Source organism: Propithecus coquereli, unplaced genomic scaffold (genome assembly GCF_000956105.1).
Source record: "Propithecus coquereli isolate 6110/MARCELLA unplaced genomic scaffold, Pcoq_1.0 Scaffold109, whole genome shotgun sequence".
Classification (NCBI taxonomy): domain Eukaryota; kingdom Metazoa; phylum Chordata; class Mammalia; order Primates; family Indriidae; genus Propithecus; species Propithecus coquereli.
Genome location: NW_012134858.1, coordinates 1,683,895 through 1,705,813, shown reverse-complemented (window position 1 = coordinate 1,705,813; position 21,919 = coordinate 1,683,895). Strand labels below are relative to the sequence as shown.

Sequence of the window (21,919 nt, the reverse complement as noted above, 5' to 3'; positions counted from 1 at the left end):
CTATTAAAATGCTGAAAGCCTGAGTATTTTTGTTTCCTAGATTTTTAATGAGGATAGAGAAGAGAAGTTGAGTGTTATCACATCTTGAAATGGGTCGTCGTATACTTATTCATATTTTTTATATTTTCCTATCAAATGAGAGAATTTGTATTCATTTCTCTTTCCTGCTTTTTTCTCTCTGCAAGTCTTTCCTCTTATACTTCATTGCTCATAAAAATACAACTATATATGCTGATCTGGTCATTTATAATAGGAAAAGCTGTTTGACTTTGAGTGTCAAGTCCTAAAATGCTCTTAAAAACTTGCTCACTGACCAGATGTTCAGCAAACTTCCTCAGCTGAAAATGTCATCCAAGGCTATGTCCAACACCGAGCATTATAGACACTTGGAAAAACGCAGATTCAGGGAGGTTACTGGAGCATAAAGGTCAACCTCAAATGAGACAATCAGGCTTGTAACCTTCAGCAATCTCCCTTCCAGCTCAACTGTAGTAAATCAAACCTGCTTTGTTTTGACTAGGGTATGACAAACCATTCGAGGTGAAATAATTGCAATTCGCATGGGACATTTTGTCTAAGTTGGCCTCACTGATAGTATTAACATAGAGAAAGACCGAGAGCAAATTACTTTGGAGATATTTACAGCTCTAGGCAACAAGATACTGAAAATATCAATTCAGCCAGAATGCCCAAATTAAAATATTTTAGAATTTAAATGTAGTAAGAACTAAACTGAATTAAAATACATTTGTTAAGAAATAAAACATACACATTCCATTAGAATGACAGCATTATTCCTTCCTTCAACAGATATTTGCTGAGGCCTTCTTTTTACCAGACTTGGTTTCTCAATTATTCAAATGCATCAAAATATTTCTTTTGTGAGGACCTGGAACAAAACGATCCTCCTCGCCCCCAGTCTGACCCTCACTCCCCACTGCTCCTTGCTGATGAATACAGCAGTCCTCTTTCCACTCTCTGCTCAAGTTCTACCTCCTCCTCAAGCCCACCACATCCTCATCCGTACTCTCCACTCCCTGCTGTCACTCCTGACCACATGCCCCTGCTTTTGTCAAAGGGCACCCCTTCCACCTCTGCACCAAATTCCATCCCTCTTGCCTTCTCAGGGACTTCAACTATGCAATTATTTTCTCTCCCTTAGGCTTCATCAATTTCTCTCTCTCTATAGCATTATTTCCTTTTAACATAGGAGCATGACTTTATTTTTAAAACTATTCAATTTCTTAACTTCATATTGCCTTCAACTAACACCTCGTCTTCTGACCCTTTCTCAAGACAAACATCTTGTATGAATTCTTTAGTGACTAGTCTCCGCTTCCTTATCTCATACCTCTCTCAACTGATTTGAATTGGCTTCTATTCTCCATCAACCCCAGGGCACAAGATCACAAGTGCCCTCCATGTTGCCAAATCTAATCTTCAAATCTTCTTTCTGATATTACTTCATCTCTCAGTAGTGTCATTTCACACAGTCGACCCTCTCTCCTTCTCACAGTTTCTGTGAGCTCAGATTGTCCTGCTTTCCCTCATATCCCACTTGCTGTTCTACTTCAGTCTCCATTGTTGATTTTTCTACTTTATTCTACTTTACAAAATCAGGAAACTCTCGAATTTCCACCCTACCCTCACCCCCTTTTAACATGTAAACCTGTAAACTGGCCACATCTTTCCCAGGGCTCTAATTACGGTTTTTGTGCTGATGACTCACCAATCTGTAAACCCAGCCTAGACCTCTCTTTAGAACTCCAGCCTCCAAGTGGGCCAGCATCACAGTCTTACCTTGCCGAAGCACAACTCTTGACAGCCTGCACCCTGCAGCTAAGCCTGCTCAAGTTGTTACACCCACGGCAATATAAACAACATCCATCCACTTGTTCAAGGTCAACTGGGAAATTATTTCTGATTTTTGTTTTCCCCTTTTTCCCCTTATCTTTTTCATCATCTAGTCCTTTTGACATTATTTCCAAAAGCAGACTTCCCTCTACATCTATTATTAACACACTGGTTCAAGGCAATAAAATTCTTTGCCTTCTGATGGATTTCCCCAGTTCTACTCTTGCCTCTCCCCTCTATATTTATTATAAGAAGCCAAAGGGATCTTTTAAAACCATAAATGAAATACATCACTCTTTTCCTTAAACAACCTCAGTGACTTCACATCACAGTTCAACTAAGATATAAAGAACTCCCCCTGGCTTACAAATCCGCCCTGATGTCTCCTCTGTATCACTTGCCTTCTGACTCTAAAGCAGGGGTTCTCAAGCTCATCATTATGACAGTTTGGGCCAGATGATTCTCTGTTAGGGGAGGCTCTCATGTGCTTTATGGGATGCTTAACACCTGGCTTCTACCATTAGATGCTATAGCAACTTCCTCCACAAGCAGTGACAACCCAAAATGTTTCCAGATGCTGTCAAATATCCCTTGGGAGGCAGAATTGCCCCTGGTTGAGAGCCACTAGTCAAAAGTGATCATAAATCCAGTTTTCCCAGACAGGCCTGCGTGCTTATCGCCTAGTTATTACTGCACATAGCATCTCCTTTCACGTTCAAAGGTGTCCTAATTAGGATGTCAATGATATGATCGCATTATTCATTACACAATATGCTCCACCATTCATTCTGACATTTTGTTTTGAACATATCACATTTATCCCAGGCTTAGGGTCTTTGCCATGGATATTTTCTCTTCATGGAATGCTTTTCCCCCAAAGACTTTTCTTTCTTCTTATTCATCTCTCAGTTTAAGTGATATTTGTCTTCTGGTCAAAGTCAATAAAGTAGTAATCCAATCATTCTCTACTGAATTACCTTAACACTGCCTAATAACTTTGTTTATCAGTTACTTCTCTATTTTCAGTCTGACTCCAACCCAACACGTATAAAAATAAGTACTTTGTCTATCTGCTTAGAACAGTGCTTGGTCCACAGCAGGTGCTGAATGAATGAATGAATAAATGAGTAAGTACATTCATGAGAACACTTTCCCTAATAAGATTCAGTATTATTGTTGTGTATCATCATGGTTTTCTCGATGTTTACGTCATGGTACTTTGTACAACTTTTAATTAAATATTATTCAGTGCAATTATTTATATAAGTTCCATGAGGGTAGGATTCATATATTTCTTTCTCAATTCTAAAAGGAAGAATTTGTGCTTCCTTGTAAAATGTACTGCTTGTACACTCAAGTACACTCTCAAATAAATTAGTGAATTGCAGTTAGCGCATAGGGCAAAGTGCATGGGTGGGGCACATTAGGGAGAGTGTATACTCTGATTGGAAAGTTCAATTTGAATACATCAAGATAAGTATAGATTTATACTTGAGAAGGATTTTACATTATTGAGTAAAATCCCAGTCATATGTGTGGTTGCTTTCACATATGTTTTCCTTTCTTTTTTTTCCTAATCATTTTATGACCATTGCAGGTCTTGCGTTCATCAGTAATGATTGGAAAAAAAAAAAAGTGTACTTGTTTAATTCCTTAGATAAAATTTTACTGGCAAATATAACAGTGTTTTCCTTCTTTGATATTGCAGGAGCAGTATAGAGAAATTCCAACTTATAATTTGTTGGGAAATTGTAAACATACTAGCATGCATTGTAGAAAGACTTGTTGTCTTCAATGGCTTCAAAGAATGGCAGGAGGGCCTCCAAGTCAGATGACAATCAGTATCAAACTTGCTTCTGACTGACACATTTGCCACACAGAACTGGTTATTTTTCTCCTGATTTTTCTAGAATTATACTATTTTAATGTTAAAATAAGTTGGCCCGGACTCGTAAATATAGGTTCAGAAGCACATTTACAACACGTCAAAGAAAAATGATGCAAAGGCCCATAGAAGGTTGATTGTGTTGGTGGGTGAAGGAAAAGATGTGGTATTCCTGGACAAGAGAGACACCAGGAAAGGATTTACCTGTCTTTGGAGCTGTTGGAATAAAGTCATTCATGATTGACTCAAAACAAAATCAGTCAGAATGCTTTCTGTAGCCACGTTTTCTGTCAACAAGAAAAGAGTTTTACAGAAAAGAATGAACAGATGTTGGAGAGTTGCCGCTGAAGTACAGATGATGGATAAGAGAGGACACAAGGACAAATGAGGTCCAGGGTCTTGAGCCGATTGGATTATGTCCCAGATCATGAGAAAACTTTGGCTTGAGATCTGATCCATGATCTGATTTCTTAGAGGATTCACAGGAAGATGGAAAACAAACAATATATTTTCAGTTTTAGAAAAAAATAAGTCTACAGAGTGAGTCCTGAGACTTCAAATCAGTGAGCATGCTAAGTGCAACGGCAAGGTATAGGAACACATTTATGAAATACTTGCAGACATGAGCAAGTGGAAGATGCTGGCATCACCGAGGGCCAACCTGGGTGTGCAAAGAACAAGTAAAGTTCACCTTATTTCTTTATTTGGTTGCAACACTAACCTGGAAGGTTAGAAAAATGTGAAATGGATGGTGTACCTAGGCCCCATCATAGGGTTCCTAAGGACAAAAAATAAAATAAACTATGTATTAGATTTTGTTCTGTGGTTGTTTGTGGAGTAATAAACTAATTAATTTACAGTGGAATGGTGTTCTCCATCTTGGTGATGCTTTTCTTTTCTAATATTCCTAATATTCCCCAAATTTCCTTTGGTTGAATGAATTCTCCCCATCTCTGAGAAATCCCTCCCACCCATGGAAGCCAGGGGAGTGGGATTTTTCCTTTTCTTACCCTGATACCAAGAGTGAGGCTCTGATCTAAGCCTCACTGAAAAATATGACTCAGCATCCCACCTGCAAAATGGCATCAGTAATGTCAATCTCAATGTTTCTTTGAGTAGAGAGACTGAGATAAAATTAGATCAAGAGTTCAAAAGAAGTATTAGGTGCCCAGAAAATGGTGTATCCTTTTCAGGTTGAATGTTTGAGAAGACCCAACAAACTTCTATGAGATTATTTCTGGGAGCACGTAACTCCAAGTAAGGAAAATGGTAACAACTACGAAGGCAGTAGAGTAAAATTTGTGTGTTTAGTACAAGGAACGATGGATACGTCTGGCTACAGGGTCTGTTTCTGGCCACCATGAAAAGTAGGCCCAGTTTGATGAAAATACCTCAATGGTTGTTGTGAATCCTGTTGGCTATGAAGGGAATACCTGGAGTGAGGAGGAACTTTTTAAAGTATCATATAAAACCCATTGTTCACAAAAGACCAAAATGATTTCTTCTAAGGAAAGAAAGGAAGGAAGGAAGGAAGGAAGGAAGGAAGGAAGGAAGGAAGGAAGGAAGGAAGGAAGGAAGGAAGGAAGGAAGGAAGGAAGGAAGGAAGGAAGGAAGAAAGAAAAATAAAAGGGAAGTTTCCTGCTTGGCATAAACTACCATAATCAAAGACAAAATATGCAAGATCAAAAGAGAAAAACTGTTGGAATCCTATATCATTATGAGATTACTTAAAGCTTAATTTCCCTTACATATAAATAGTTCCTACTAATCAATTAAAAATGACCAATAGCTGAATAGAAAACTATGAAGGAATATTGAGATAATTCACAGGAAAGGAAATACAAATAGCTCTTGAACACATGAAAAGATGCTATGTCATTCATCTCAAAATAAATTAAATTTAAAACTACATGAGGCAGCACTCTTCACATCTAAGATTGACTGAACAAAGACAAAAATAGTTCCATAAAACAAAATGTCATGTCAAAGAGACTTTGGAGAAACAGAGGGTTTGACAGTTTAAATTGTCACAACTCTAGGGATGACAATGAAGAGAGCCTAAAAGTCTACAAAGATACATATATTTGATCTGGATACTCCACTTTAGAAATTTATCCTACATGCTGTTTAAAATAGCATAATGCAAACAGCAAATAACCTAAATGCAAATCCACAGAGGAGCTGTTAATTTTGTTGTTGTCTGAATCCTTGTGGATTGCTGTAACAGAACGCCACACACTGAGTAGATTATAAACAACAGAAATTTATTTACCATGGTTCTGGAGGCTGGGAAGTTCAAGATCAAAGTGGTGGGAGGAAAAGGTTTCTATACATCTTCTTGCTATGTCCTCACATGGTAGAAGGAGCGATACAGTTCTCGGAGGCCTTTTTTATAAGGGAACTGATACCATTCATGAAGACTTCATCATGATGATCTTATCACATCCCAAAAGTCCCACCCCTAATGTCATCACACTGGTGATTAGGTTTCAACATGTGAATGCAGGAGAGGACACAAATATTCAGACCACAGCAGTCATATTATGTTAAATGCAGTGAATAGGATTGTATGCAACTGTAAAAAGAATTAGAATGTTCCTTATGCACTGAAATAAAATAATCTTGAAGATGCATTGCTAAATGAAAAAACCAAGATGTGAAATAGTATGTGTGATGACCTGTTATTTATATAAAAAGGGAGAAGGGATTTTTTTGTTCATTTTAGCTACATATTTATAAAATAATTCGATAAAGATTTACATGAAACTAACAGTATTGATTGTCTACGACAGAGGAACTGGGTGAATGGGGGACAGGGGTAGAAGATTTTTCATTTTAAATCCTTTTATACTGCTTGATATTGAAATTCATGAAGGTATTACTATGCTAAAAATTAAATTCAACTAAAATAGCATTTTAAAATGAAATGAAATATACTCTTACTATATTAATTATCCACAACGCTCAGCAAAGTCGTAGGCATTTGGTAGATACTAAAGGAATTTTAAAGTGGATGTACTAAAAACACATTTTCAAATGGGAACTAGCAAAGCATGTTACCTTGAACGAGTCTCTCTTTCACTCATTCCATCAAAATTGTAGCAGCCTTAACCAAATCTGACACTGTCCCTGTCTCCCTAGAGAATCTACAATTTATTTTTCAACCAGCTGCTGATTAAGGTCCGTATGAAAACACACACAAAAACAAACAAAAGCAAAAGCTAATAAAAACATTTAAGAAATAGTCCAAGGATTTCATTTAGAATTATAGTGGTACATATTTAAAGAAATACCATTTTACAAAAGATGTTCTATGCTAGAACATGCTACATCTCTCAATTTAAGTCTTCTTATATCTTTCAATAAATCTTCATCATTTTCTTCATCTATTTTTTACCTTCTTAGTCTTATTTGCATAACTGGAAAATAAATGCGGATAGTAATAGCTATTTTATCTTGTAATTGTAAGAGTTAAATATTAATAACAGAACACATGTGAATGTAGCTGGCAAAGTTTCTTGTATGAACTAGTTAATAAATATTACTTATATCTGAATCAGCTTACACTACAGAAATGTTCATTTGACTTTTAATTCCTCATTGCTCACTCTTAATAAGGGGAAACATTTACAGATTATCCACAAAGTACCCCTATAGGGTCTGGAATGTGTTTCTGGACCACTGAAGTGGACTGTTTGGAAATGTCCCACAAGTATAACCACAGAACTTTGCTGGGAAGACAGGAAATCAGTAAAAACTGGAAATTTGATAATCTCCTCAGGATTTAAAGCACAGTGGTAATCAAGTGTTTATCTGTCAGATCGATTCCACATTAATTCTCCCACAAAACTTCCTGGAAGGGATTGAAGTTTTCAAAATTCCAAAGACAATGGAGACAGCGGTGATTCCAACCCATATAATCAAACAGGGAAAACCTATTCATAGGGAGACACTAAAACTTTAGGGGAGCCAGAAATTCAGAAGGTCCACTGCTGGTTCTCAAAACTTTATGCTCATACAAAACTGATCATTAAAAAATTCATTTTAACTCATCACAATTTTGTCAAATGTCTATCATTTCTCAGAAATTAGGTTATGTACCTTGGACAGTTTTGCTTAATGCAATTATTTTACTAATTATGCTTCAATCTTTTTACCTATTTTCAGTCGAATTTTTAATCATATCACTAGCCTAATACCTAATCGAGATAATTCACATCGAAAAATGATAGAATGTTTTGCTCTTGACCTTTCATGAAAAATAAAATAAATATTAAAAAGAGTCCTCTTGTAACAAAATTTTATTGGCCCCTGTCAGAAAGCACTTGAAAGGCTAAAGTATAGAACTGGCAGAACTGAATTTTAATTCTTAGGACTGGATCATTTTGGTGGGTTAATTAACTTATTTGGATCTCAGTTGTCTCAACTATAAAATTACCATAATTAAGGGATAATATATAAGGAAGTGTAGGTAGAGGCCTAGCACAATTTTTAGCATACAAGTCCTCCTCCCATAAAAGCCCCACTATTGGAATTTGAAATATGGCCCTAATATTAAGAGAAAATCCATAACCCTGTGTCTCTGGTTACTGTCAACAATGTGGTCAATTTTTCTACTTCTCTGTGCTCACTTTTATAATCTACATTATGAGATACTATTTACAATTTTTGTCCAATTTTTTTAAACTATATAAAAACTGAAAGGCTGATATCAGTACCAAATTAGAAATAAAGATGGTAATAGCTCACACCATGCCATTTCATGTCAGTCACACAATAGCAAAATTGCTCTATCATCCTCTATTAAAATAGCTAACCGAAGGCAAGGCGGGTGGGAGGTGAGTATGGCATTCTGTTGGTAGTCTCTGAGAACTGACATCATGTACAACATCATCAAAAGAAACAGATAATTTTCTGCTATTTATGTCCAAAATGTAACAGCTCCTGGGCATGGAGTGTAAATAAATAGATGCATTTAGGAAAGCCTAATTAACACAGATGAAAATCATTACTGTGGCTCCTGCATTTTGCACAAAGTGGTTATAACTACCTAGTGATACATGCGGTGTTACTGGATGTGACTGAAATGTATCCAAAGGGCACAATAAGGAAGAAGCACAAAAAGCTATGAGGGGAAAAAGAAAGGTAACCTCCAACATCCTGCATCCCCTTGGGTGAAGGCCAATTTGGTTTTGAGGTTATTGTTTCTTTTCTTTTAATCTTTAGGTATTCTTGGCCAAATTTTTCATCATTTTTCTTTCAATGCTTCCTTCAACTCACTCGAACGTGTACCATTTGGAAACTTCTAGATAGAAAGGAATCAGACACAAAAAAGGTTGCACCCTCATAGATTTTCCATGGAGAAAATGAATATGTTATGGATAAGAGATGTGGAGGGGGAGGTATATCAATATGTAATTCTAGGGAGGAGGTGTCATCCTCACACATAAGGAACAAGTTGAATATAGTGAAGATTGAAATACACTGCAAAAAACTATATACAAAATTAAACTGTATCAAGGATTGAGGGGACTCAGGCTTCAAACAGCTTATCTAGGTAATAAGAACCCTACTAAGATTTCTTAAACTGGAAAGGGTGGGGGCAAGGGCAGGGGTGTCGGGGTGAAGGAACCTAAGCACCTGTCCTGGGCTTGATGACTCCCGGAGCATGTAATCATGGCAATGCAACTCCTGCCTTTCACCAAGCCCAGCTGTAGGTGCCCTGGAGACAGAGTGGAGATTTCAAAATAGCAAACTCCTGATTACCAACCAAACACAGAACACAGTGGGACTCCCTCACCCACCTGGCTTTAAGAGAGCCTACCCTACTCTGCCGTTGACCGAAGTCACAACTGGAAAGGTAAAACGAAAGAAAACTGTCCTCCAGGCCCACTAGTTTTGTACAGGGATCCATACACAGTCTGTCAGAAGACACGGCTAATTATAGCACAGTAGAATATGAAAAGTCCCCCAAAATAATGAACACACGTAACCTAAACATATGTACACCCATAATTTGCTGAAATAAAAAAAAAATAAAAAAAAAATAATGACACTGGAAGACAGAGAAGCAATGTGAGGAGTCATAATAATTATACCTCTATGGGAAAGAGTTTCTGTGAACTTTTGAAATGGTTCCTTCATTTTTCATTTTTACATGGCATACCCAGTGGGTTTCAAATCCCAGCCCTACCATTTACTGAGCGTGTATCTTTGGGCAAATCATTTTATTCATCTTCCTCTCAGTTTCTTCATCATTAAAATGAGATTTAATTTAATCTACTTTACAAGGGTGTGTGAGGATTATCCGTAAAGTGTTTGGACCAGTGCCTGGCACACAGTAAGCATCAAAAAAGTGTTTGTTGTTATTGTCACTCTTTTAATAATTATTAAATTTAATTTAAAAAATAATATATTACATATAATATGAATGTATCATAGAAAATTGGGAGAATATGACAAAAATTGACAAAAAATTTTGTAACCCTACCACATTTTACAATGCATTGCCTTCAAGTTATTTTTTAAAGCACAAATAGAAAGTGTAAACATGTACATTTTACAGATTTGAGTGAGTATATAGTTCTGCTTCATATTTTTTTATCCCAGTGTAATTATTCATAGCTCTGCCTTTTACTCTCTGAATATCCAAGTTTAGATGATAAGTTATATGGTCACCCTATTCATCCATATATACTATTTGAATCCTATATTTTATTTAACACCCAACAATGGCTACTTTTCAAAACATTAGATGGTATTATAAAATATTATGTGTAGCTGAGTTCAATTCAGTATATGGTTGAACCATTTTAATCAATTACATTTACAAAACAAGCAACAAAAAATGAGGAAATAAAAATACCAAATGTGAATATAATTCTCTTGAAACTAAATACTCTCTATCTGCAGAGTAGAAAGTCTATAAATAGCATGAGAGATATATATTATAGAGTATTGATTAATTTATCTTTTTAAATCCATGAAGAAATTTGAGATTATTCAATAAATTCTGTTGGGAAAGTGATTTTAACTTTATTTAAAAAATATATTGTTCCTAATCTCAAACTACACACTAAAATAAATTTCAGACATGACTATGCATAAGCACGCATCAAAATATGAGATAAATACTTTATTATAAAGTATACACATAATAAAATTGAATAGCTAAATTAATTAAATATTTAATTCATTTCATGGTAAGGAAAGCACAGCATTATTTTTTAAAATAACTAAAAGTCAGATTATATAAAAGGCAAAACTTTCATATGTTTCAAAAAGCACCATAAATAGTAAATCAAAAGTATTCAATATTGCTGGTAATCAAAGAAATCAATTTAAACTATTGGTAGGGTATAATTTTCCATATAAAGTTAACAATTAAAACAAAAGTATCCAGTGTTGGTAAAGGAAAAATTGAAATCAACCTTCTCATACTATGCTCATGGAAATGTAAACTGATATAACTTTTCTGGAGTTATAAAAATATATCAGAAGTCTAGGATTTAACCTGAAGAAATAATCTGGACTTCAAGGTACACAGACTTATGAATAATGCCTGTCAATCACTGTAATCATGCAAAATTGGAAACATGCTAAATGACCCACCATAAATGATTGGTTAAATGATTTATGTTACATCCTTAAAATGGTATAATCTTTAAAATAACAATTTAGAAGAATGTAAGATTACAAAATGCTATGGGAAAATGCTGACGATACACTAAGTGGAGAAAAAAATGCCAAGTTACAAAACATATAGAAAATTATCCCAATTTTGTAAGGAAATGAATATATTGTCAACAAGATGTGAACATTTAGTTCTTCCTATGGATTTGATTAAGGTGTCAATATAATGGATACTCAATAATGAAGTATGAGAGAAATCACCATCTGCATAATTTATAAAGGAAATAATCTAGAGCCATTCCATAACATTCGATCTCCCTCTCTGACTTTAAAAATATAAAAGGGACAGGACAGAGATAGAGAGGGCCATCTTTGATCCTGGCAGTCTGTGGGGGGACAGAGCCAGGTGGGGAGCTGTGAGAGACAAGGACACTGTGCTTCCCTCCGGCGCCATGAGTCCTGCTTCCACTGTATTGGTTAAAACCAAATCCATATGCATTCCACAGAAAAAGTATGAAATCGTTGGAATGATATGCACTAATTGATTATTAATGGTTGCCTGAATCATGTATGTCTGGAGAATTTTTTCTTTTCTGTAAATAAAATTATTTTCCTAGTGTCTAGAAATGGTGCATTTGCATGCACCATTGTTACAAATTTGGTGTTTTGTACAATTTAAAAGTGTAGACTTGAAGATGTTAGCAATCAAATACATAAAAATTTCACAGACCTGACAGCACTGATGGGCTTTACAAGATTCATGAGGACATGGTCAAAATCAGGTAATTCTCTGTAACTCCTTCTTATGCAAGGACAGAAAAAAATGGCAATAAGAGTGACATATTTTACATATGAATCTATTCTGCTAACAATGTTTTTATGGTTCCTGGAAGGCAGAGTAACATAGCAGATCCCAGTCTGGAAGATACTCCTTTTCTATGGGGATTAATGTATGTGTGGATTAATGGACCAGGGGCAAGTGATGATTAGTTTATCCTTTATGTTCTCAAGAATCTGTCTTTTTCCCATATAATTTATTAATGGAAATTTCCTTCCCAGGACCACATTGCATACCTCAACCGAGGGCCCTTCACACTCTGGTATGAATGGTACTGGTAAAGTTGGGCAGTGTGCAGCTTGTACAACAGTACACAGCCACAACACCCTGTGTAAAAAGCTCACAGCAATATTCCCTTCTAGATGAAGCCTTTCCTGAGCAAACCAGATCTTTCCCTCCACTTTATGTGAAATTTTATTGCCCTCCATTTTTATATTCTCTTACACTGTCATGTGTTCTGTGTGTGTGCTTAAGTGTACTTGTTTGTACATTTTTATTTCCTTTATACAACTGGAAATATTTCATGTCAGGTAATAAGTCTCATCCTTTTTAATCCCTAGCAGCACCTGTCTCAGTGCCTCATACAGTGTGTAGTGATTAAGATGACAGTTGAAATAACAAACACAATAATGATAATAATAGACAGCGTTCATTGAGCTCTCATCATGTCCCAAGCACAACATGCTCTGAAACAATTATTTTATTTAATCCTAGCACTAGCTGTGTTACAGATTAGTAACATCTTAATTTATGAAGAAGAAAATCAGCCTTTATTAGTGTTAAGCTACTTGTCCAATGTCAAACTATCAGTAATACTTTGAATGAAAGAGTGAATGAAGAAAACATTTCAATCTCTTGCAGATCTTGCATCCTTTGGAGTCTATAATTCAATTTAAATAAACACAGTGTACTAGATGGTAAGTTTATTAGTGGTAGATGCTATGGTCTGAATGCTTGTGTTTCCCCAAAATTCATATGATGAAATCTAATCCTTAATGTAGTGGTATTAAGATATTGGGCCTTTGGGAGGTGATGAGGTCATGAGAGAGGAGTCCTCATGGATGGGATTCATGCCCTTAGAAAAGAGGCCCAGAGAGTCACCTTGCCCCTTCCACCATGTGAGGACACACAGAGAATGCATGGTCTATGAGAAAAGAGCCTCCACCTGACACTGACTCTGCAGGTGCTTTGATCTTGGACTTTCTGGCATTCAGAAAGGTAAGAAATGAATTTCTATTATTCATAAGCCACTGAGTTTATGGCATTTTGTTATAGCAGCCCAAATGTATAAGATAGTAGGATCTGTGATTATTATTGTTTGGATCCAGAGCATGGTATACATTATATGTGCTTAATGACTTGGTGGAACAAATGAACAAGTGAATAAAGAGACAAACAATTTTGGCTATGCATTGAACCTGACTTCTGACTGAGAGCCATTGCTTTCTTTTAGATAGGATGCCCATGGGATTGTTCTATAAAGAAATGGAGGCTCAATTAAACTGTGATTTGCCCACGGTCACACTACTGAAAGCAAGGTGGTTATAGAATTAGAACTAAGAACCTTTGACTTTCAATTTGGAGCACCTTTCCTTACAACCTTCCATTTAATTGTTGACACATAGAACACGTTTCTATATGTTAAAGAAAACTGAGAAGGGTAGAGTGCAGAACATGGGTCTGTTGGGGCAAACTTCCTGTTAATAAGCTTCATGGAAACCTCCTGTGTCTGCTTAGCAAACACCTGCCCAGGCTCCTGGCCCCCACATTGTCTCTTCTAGGGTTGTTCCCACGTTTTCTTCTCTTTCACTGTGCCAAGCACGGCAAAGGAGCACTGTTCTGCTCTGGGCCTGATGACTGGGGCGCTGGAGGTGACAATCCCATGGGCTTTCTCGAGTCTGAGTTAGTTGTCTCTGCAGACCATTAGGAAGTGAGGCAGTGTTGACTGGTTCACTTTCCTCCCGTGGGCTAGAACCACATGCTATGGGAAGATTTATTTTGGGGGCTTGTGAAATGATTATTTCTGGGAAGTTGAGGCATACAAGCCTATATTGGGGTTATAGGAAGTCTAAACCCATATCATCTTTTTCACTAGTCTTCTCAACCACATCCAGACCAGGCTCCCGGCACCTTTCCAGGTGTTCTGAGAGCAGGGCCTGGTTCTGAGATCCAAAGAAACCAAAGTGTGAATGTCGGTCAGCACAGATGGACTGGCGCTGAACATTACCCTCCCTCATTCCACAGTGGAGACCAGATGACGCTAAGAGTTTAAGCTGTATAAACTGCACGCCAAAGCTTGAGCAAGCAGACTCATTACCTGTTGTCATGGCCATGGGGATGCTGAGTGTTGGATGCTGATGGCAAGAAGGCACAGAAAAGTCTGGAAATGGCTGCCTCTAGCTGTGTGTGGAGAGGAGGACCCTTGCTTCTGATGGTCATCTTATCTGTCCCACTCCATTCTTTGACTCTGCTCCAAATCTATTCTCTGGAGCTGCCCACAGGCTTCCATTAGCCAGTGATGATGTCAGAATCTTGAGTGCTAAGGTCAGTGCACGCTCATGAGAGGGGAGACCAGAAAATATCTGCCTGAATCCTTGGCCAGCTCACAGTTCTGCGGCTCCATCTAGCTCTGCTTCAAGGTTGAGGATGGCAACTGCCCTGGGTAGAGATGGGTGGTGAGGAGGAGAAAACAGAGCAGGAGTCTACAGGTCAACCCAGTGTTTTTGGAGAGGAGACTTGTTCTGAAGCTATCACATCAGAAAGGATCAAGAAGGGTCTGCAGCTTCCTGTAAGCCAACTGCTGCTCTCCTGGCGGGAGGCACGATTCAGACATACCTGCATGTCAGGACCACTCCATGAGCTGAGCTGATGCTGACTCCTCCACGGATGGCCACTTCCTCTTGAACCCGACCAAAGTCTGGTCCTCTCCTACCTTCCTTTGGAACTTCTGCTTACTATTCAATCCTGTGATCTGAATGTGACTTGTGGTACACTGAATCCATAGAAGGGTTTGATTAACCTGACAGCTATATGCATGAGATATTTTTGTGTTTTTTTCAAAAACTAGCATCCAAGCACGTTATAAGATTGATTCTTGTACGTATATGTGTTCCTGGATGTAGTTATCTACAGGTTCTTGGTGGGGGGTTTAGAGGGGATGAGTTGGAATAGTAGGTTTGAGGACCCAACCTATAGCCATGGGAAAGACACTTGTCATAGCAGCCACCGAGGCTCTCACAGTGACATCCTTGCATCATTTCCCTAAATACATATATTTTGAGATTTTATGTTTAAACTTTATTGTCAGAGGTGCACGTTTCTGACCAACTCTGCATTGCCTGGGAAAGAAGGAAAGAGCAGAAGCTTCTAACCCCTGTTAACCAAGATTTCAGTAAGTAGAAGCATGCATTGACAGGTGGCGGAGATGGAGGAAGGACGAAGGAATGGAGGGAAGGGAGGAGACAGCAGAGGAAGAATAGAGGGAGGGTGTTGGAGGGAAGCTTATTTCCTGGGCACAGAGTCATTCCAAAGATATCATGAGCAGCAAATTAAACAATCCTTCAGCAAGAATTTTGACAAGGAAATTTCATTAGGGATTTAAATCTCTATGGAAGCTCAAGTTGCTGCATTAAGAGATGAAAATTGTGCAAATACTGTTCCTTAGAATAATGTTTGCCGCAGGTCATTGAGTTTCAGTCAATGAAATTTAGAGTGATAAAAGTCCTGTTGAAAATAACTAGAGGAAGGAAGGTTCTAGGGGAGGGAGGAAAGAGCCATGCAGTTAGGAGCTCAGGCCCTAGAGTTATTTGGAATGGAAGTTAGACTCCAGTATTAACTAGCTGTGTGACCTTGAGCAAGTTTACTTAGCATCCCTGACGTCTAATTTCCTCATCCATAAAATGTGAGCAACTGCCAGTGTACTCCCCACCAGACTGACTGTGAGAGTTTAACGAGACTATCCAGGTAAAGCCTTTGGCACAGCACTTGGCACGTGTAACATCTAAACACATATGAGTGATGATTATAATGGATAAGGGAAGTGAGCTAACATTTCTCTGGTATTGACTCTTTGTCAATCTCTATGATAGATGCCCACAGGTATTATTATCATTGCTCCAATGAAAGCCTGAGGCTTGGGAGCCAGATAAATCCGCCAGGGTCACAAAGAGGTAACTGTTACATCTAATTCATCCCCAAGTGTATATAGCCACACGTTTTTCTCTGTCACTACTCTGCAGGGGTCTCACAGCCTAAATCCTGTTTGCACACCTTGGTATTAACAGAATCTGACAGATTAGATGGCCCTTGGTTGATGCTCAGATACTGTTGACATAAATTAATGATTACACAAATAAATAAGAGCATGAATGAATGGAAGATAGAGTGCTTTTTCCATTTAAACTGTATCTCAGGGACTCGTCCATGGGTTCTTAATGCTTCCCTTATTTTTCTATTTTAAGAAACTCTGACATTTTGACCCACATGATGACATTCCATTTTACAGAAAGCAGGAGAAAAAGGAAAACAATTTCATATAATTCCATAACCCAAATAATAAAAGTCCTCTTTGAGCATTTTAGTATATTTTTTTCCACCTTTGGGCCAAAGGATGTTCCTTTTGCAATTTTATATTAAAATAATTTTCTATCTTGTGGTTTCATTTTATAGAAACATTTCATACAGTTATAATTTTAATAGTGATTTAATAGAACATGATAGATGTGCCATGTGATATTTTACTTAAACATAAACCTGTCATTGATTACTTAAAATGTTTTCACGTTTTCACCATTATAAATATTGCCGCACTAAATGTTTTTACACATATAAGACCTAAGTTTTCAGGGATAGTAACTGATCATGGGATAATTTTATTCTCTGAGGAACAAGCAGTCATGGTGGGCCTCATCCTTAATTTTTGCACTGAGGGACTATGATATTTAATTGGATGGCAAAATTTGATTAGATTGTTTAAAGAGAGATTTTTTTTTTTACCCCCGTGTACCATAGGCAAGGCCTTGCCCATTATGCCGTACTTGATAGATATCCCACAGTCATGTATGAAAAGAAAAAGCGATGAAGAACACAAAGAAGAAAGGGAAAGAAGGAAAGGGTAAAAGAGAAGAGAAGGATATAGGAGCAAAGAGAAAAAAACAAAGAGGGAAACTAGATACATCAGGAAAAATGAAAACAAGAAAGAAAAAGAAAAAAGAGAGAAAGAAAGGAAAAATCAGCAAGCCCATTCTTCTACATAAGTGTCTTAATATTCCAAATATATGTCTCTAAACACAATCATGAATAGCCTTTCAGACGCCAGCTTAGCAAGTGGCCAACATCACAAGATAAATAAAATACAAAACACTCCCGTAACACCATCCCCTCTGGGTAATTCCTAGAGAACAGTGCGTAACATTTCAGAGAGCACAGATATCCATGGCTGGGCTGGCTGATAGCTTTCAACAACCTTCACTTTTCTCAAGGAAAGCTAAATTTGCAAAGAAAGTAGTAGTTAATTACTGGATGGTAGGTTGCCTTGCCAAGATGAAACAGAATTAAATTAAATTAAACAAACTCTTTTTCTTTTTAAAGAACTTTGCATTTACTTGAGGAAATGTAGCTAGAAATTCAGGGGGAAAATGAAAATATGAATTTTGAAAAGATGTTGAAAAATGACTAGACATGTTCATTATGCAGCAAAATGGACTCTCACAGGCAGGGCGACCTCTGTCTGTAGTCAATACAGAATACTTTGCTAGAGCCTGTGTTATGTATATATGATATTCAGAAAACCACAACTTTGCCTTTACGATTTGGAAATACCTGTCATTATCTTCTCCAAACTAAATTGCTGACTCAATAAGAATCCCTTTTCTTTAGTGGTGATTCAATTGTAGCAGCTATCACAAGAGCAGAGAAATACTTGCAGAAAAAGTAAAAATTTCACATTTAATCAGAATTGGGCATTTTAGTATAAAACGTTTCTTTTTACTCTGTATACAAATAGAAACTAACAACTGGCAATATTTTTTTAGTTGCAAATCGTCTTCTATCACGAATAGAGAAAAAATAATTTGTCCTTAAGACAGTAATTGCTGATAGGCAAATAGTGTTGCTAAAAATGGAGTTTCTGAAGTTTGTTTGACAACTTCTTATTCAATTTTAGATGCATATATTTTCTTACTTCAGTAAGTAAGGTAAATGTTTACCGGTTTGATATTATCACAAATTACCAACCAAAGTGCAAGAACCATTATGATACACAACACAACACATTTCCATGCCATTTTTTTTTTTTTTTGAGTAAATAATAAGCTCTTTTCTCTTTCAATTTCCTGCTTTTGGAAGGGAGTAGTGGGTGGCAAGGGGGCCCAAGAGCTAATGGGGAAGGAGTTGCTGGGAGTTCTCGGTAGCCGTTAGAGGTGGACTCTAGAGGCCGGGCCCCATCTCTGGAGAAAACCTGGACCGACTTAGTCCTGAGCATGCTTTGAACATTAACATCTATCCTCAGCTTCTGTCCTTGGCACCTTTCAGAGACGCGCAACTGAAATACAGCTTTCAGTTGAGTTAACAACCATTGCTCAGAGTAAGGACTGCCTATACATTGCTTTAGAGAGAAGAAAAATGCTTGACCTACTTGGATCCGATAAGATGGAATCAGTTTTCGGCAGAAATTGATCGCAACGGACTCCTTGGTAGCCTTCTTTGCACCTGAGAAAAGGGGATAAATGACAAACATACGCATGTGGTTGTGAAAGATTCATTTCAAGATCTCAACAAGTAAAATAGCCACGAATTACATAAATGTGAGAACAGCACATTCTTGCTTTTGTGTCATTTGATTCAGTCTGTTTCTGGCATGGACAGGCAGATTCTTGATTCTATTTCTGTGTTAGGGGAAAAAAAAGCACAGTTTTGCTTTTATAGTTTTATATGCAATACCTAAGGAGCAAATGGAATAGTATTTTAAGATGCCTCACAGCAATCTGAATAATGGTTATCCTCAAATTATAATTCTAGACGCAGGTGCACTTTTCTTTGTGTAACACACTGGTCTCTAAGAGGAATTTAGAAACATCATATTGCAAATGCCATTTTTCTACTAAAAATCATTTTGTAATATAATTCATCAGTTACAGATTTTGGCTACTGCTTATTTCATTTTCTTTTGTTTTATCAGTTCGTTCATTTGCTGATTGTACTTTTTTTTTCTTTTTACTTCTCAGCTATTCTTTAAGTCAGTGAGTGTCACCTAACCACTTTGCCAGGAATAACAGCCTTTTATCTGGCAAGGTCCGAAAGGCATCTCCAATCTCCCACTTTTCTCTCCCCATTTTTCTCTTTTATATTCAGCAAACACATGCAAAGTGCCTACTTTCTGCCAGGCATTGTACAAGGCAACTACCTTGAAGCAGGGACAATTTGGAGGTGAGGAATTTGCTTGGAAGCACCAGCAATGAGGCATATCGCCTCAGCCCTGGGGGGTCCTCTGCTGGGTCTTCAGAACCCCTCGCTCAGTCGGGGCTGCTTGGCTGCCTCAGACAACAGTGGCTCATCAGCTGGCAGTTCAGGGAACAGATCCAGCCAAGGCCCCAAACGCCTACCTCTGAATAGTCTCATTAAGTAGGGAGGTGGCATTTACTGGTCTGCTCGAAGCTTAATCTGTCATGACTTGAGTTAAGCAAGGAAGCATCCATTGTTGCTTATGGGATGAATCTGTCCTACTTACAGAGGAGGAAATTGTGCTGCTGGCATAAAAAAATCAGATTTAAGAAACGATCCTCTGGTTGTTAGAAATCTATGAAATCGACAAAAGAATTCAAAGAGACCATTCCGTCAGAGACAGGAACTGAGAATTTTTTCCTTAGAATATGCTTTGTTTTCTGAGTATAATAAACTATTAGATAAGGTCTATTGCAACTGGAGCAGTGACATGGAAAGACATCTAGGTAATTTTTCTACCTTTCATTGTGAGCCAAACTGGAGTTCAGATAATTGGGCAGGCTCTCTTCAGCACCTTTTTTAAGCCTGGCATTCTGGAGTGTATTTGGCATTTTTCCTCATAGACTGAGAACAAAGACCTCCGATATATGAATATCCCAGATACCCAACAGACTATTGGAAGAATTTTTTTTAAGCAGACACGTATTTTCATAACCTTTACAAAATTCATTTATTGCACTTGAAATAAAGCAGGCATATCGCTGGTCCTGTAACAGTAGAAAGTCAGAAAATACTTCGTACTGAAGTATATCTATGATGAAAAAAATAAATTCCTGTTTCCTGAAAGCTGCCCTAATGTTATTAGCTTGCCCTTATTCAGAATTACCTGTACCATAGTGCTATAATGTTCATTTCCCATAACGATGAATTATGTCCTGAGTAGGTACTGTTGTATGCATTCACTTTTTGAATATTTTATTTCCAACATATGTGGGAGATTTTAAGCACGCTTTACTCTTTGTATCTTTGTTTCATGTAAGAATAGTATCCTAAGGAGATAGTGGCTTTTAAGGAGAAGTACTTTTTTGATTTTGTTTTGCTTTTTAAGGGTTCTTCCTTACTTAAAATGCATCATTCTATTTGTGTGTGGGAAAGAAAATAAGAAAAGATGTTTGAAAATTTTTCCAGTCTTAAACGGATTTTCCATGACTATGAGCCCACCCTGAGGTGTTCAGGATGCCTTATCCTGCCTTCATACCTGTGTGCTGGAGATAATGAAGTGTGATGATGTGGTAGCAGCCCACCCAGGCCAGGAAGCCCACCAGAGGCTGTGTGGTTGGACGTGCAGTAAACCCTGATCCTTTGTTAAGGAGGTGCAAGTCATTGCTAATTGATGCCAGGATTTAAGAACAACAAAACAAAATTTCCATTTAGAAATCACAGATACATCACTGTGATAAAACCAGACTCATTCAAATGTGAAGATGGAATGTTGCTAGCAGGTAATGCCAATGAAGTGTGTTGAATTTACGGCAATCTAAAAGACAAGAAGCAAAGAAAACAAAAGTCTTAAAAATGTACTTCCATTGCACAGCTTGAGCTTGGCATACCTTCTGATAGTGTGGTAAGCACATCTTTTGAGAAATATCATTGCATTGCTTGTTTTGATTTTGGTTAGTTTTGGTGGGGATTGAGAGTGATTTTGTTTATAATTTTTTGTTTCTTTTTGCAAGATAAAAGTATAGGGACCAGAGCAATTCACAGAATATTTAATAGAAAGATCTTTGTGTTTGTTCTTCTTAAAGCGCAACAGAATCAATAACATTAAAACATATATGTGTAAGCTTTAATGGTGAATACATGTCTAAAAAAAACACACACACATCATGCCTTAACCAGGCTAATATTCTACTATTTTCTACTTTGCCATGCTTTCAAAGCTCTATCCAGTCCATCCACTCCCTGTTCTTTGTGTTTCTTTATTCCTTAGTGAGTTCTTGATCATGATATTTGTTTTCTTTATTTCCATATCTAAAAAGCAGTAGAAGGGCATAGTTGAGGAGACCACGTCCAAAGCAGCGAAGGGCAGAGGAGAGGCTGAAGAGCTAACTGTGGCAGGGTAACCCAGAATAAGAGAGATTGGACCGTGGCTATGGGGGGTACGGTGTGTGTGTGGGGGGCTGGAAACTTTCTGAGCCCAGTTTAAGTATCAGCAAAGGTCTCTCTCTTGATAAGTCTGAGGGCCAAATCACAAACCAGGACCCTCCCTT

General features: G+C 37.5%; 1 protein-coding gene across 3 annotated transcripts in view; it reads right to left on the bottom strand.

Annotated features, from left to right (window-relative positions):
• The window catches only part of NRG3 (neuregulin 3), a 1,286,298-nt gene that overhangs the window by 288,086 nt on the left and 976,293 nt on the right, over positions 1-21,919 (bottom strand). For all 3 annotated transcript variants that reach the window (XM_012647963.1, XM_012647970.1, XM_012647980.1), the window contains exon 3: positions 18,844-18,917. In XM_012647963.1, coding sequence (XP_012503417.1) covers positions 18,844-18,917 — 74 coding nt within the window. The remainder of the gene's footprint in view (positions 1-18,843; positions 18,918-21,919) is intronic.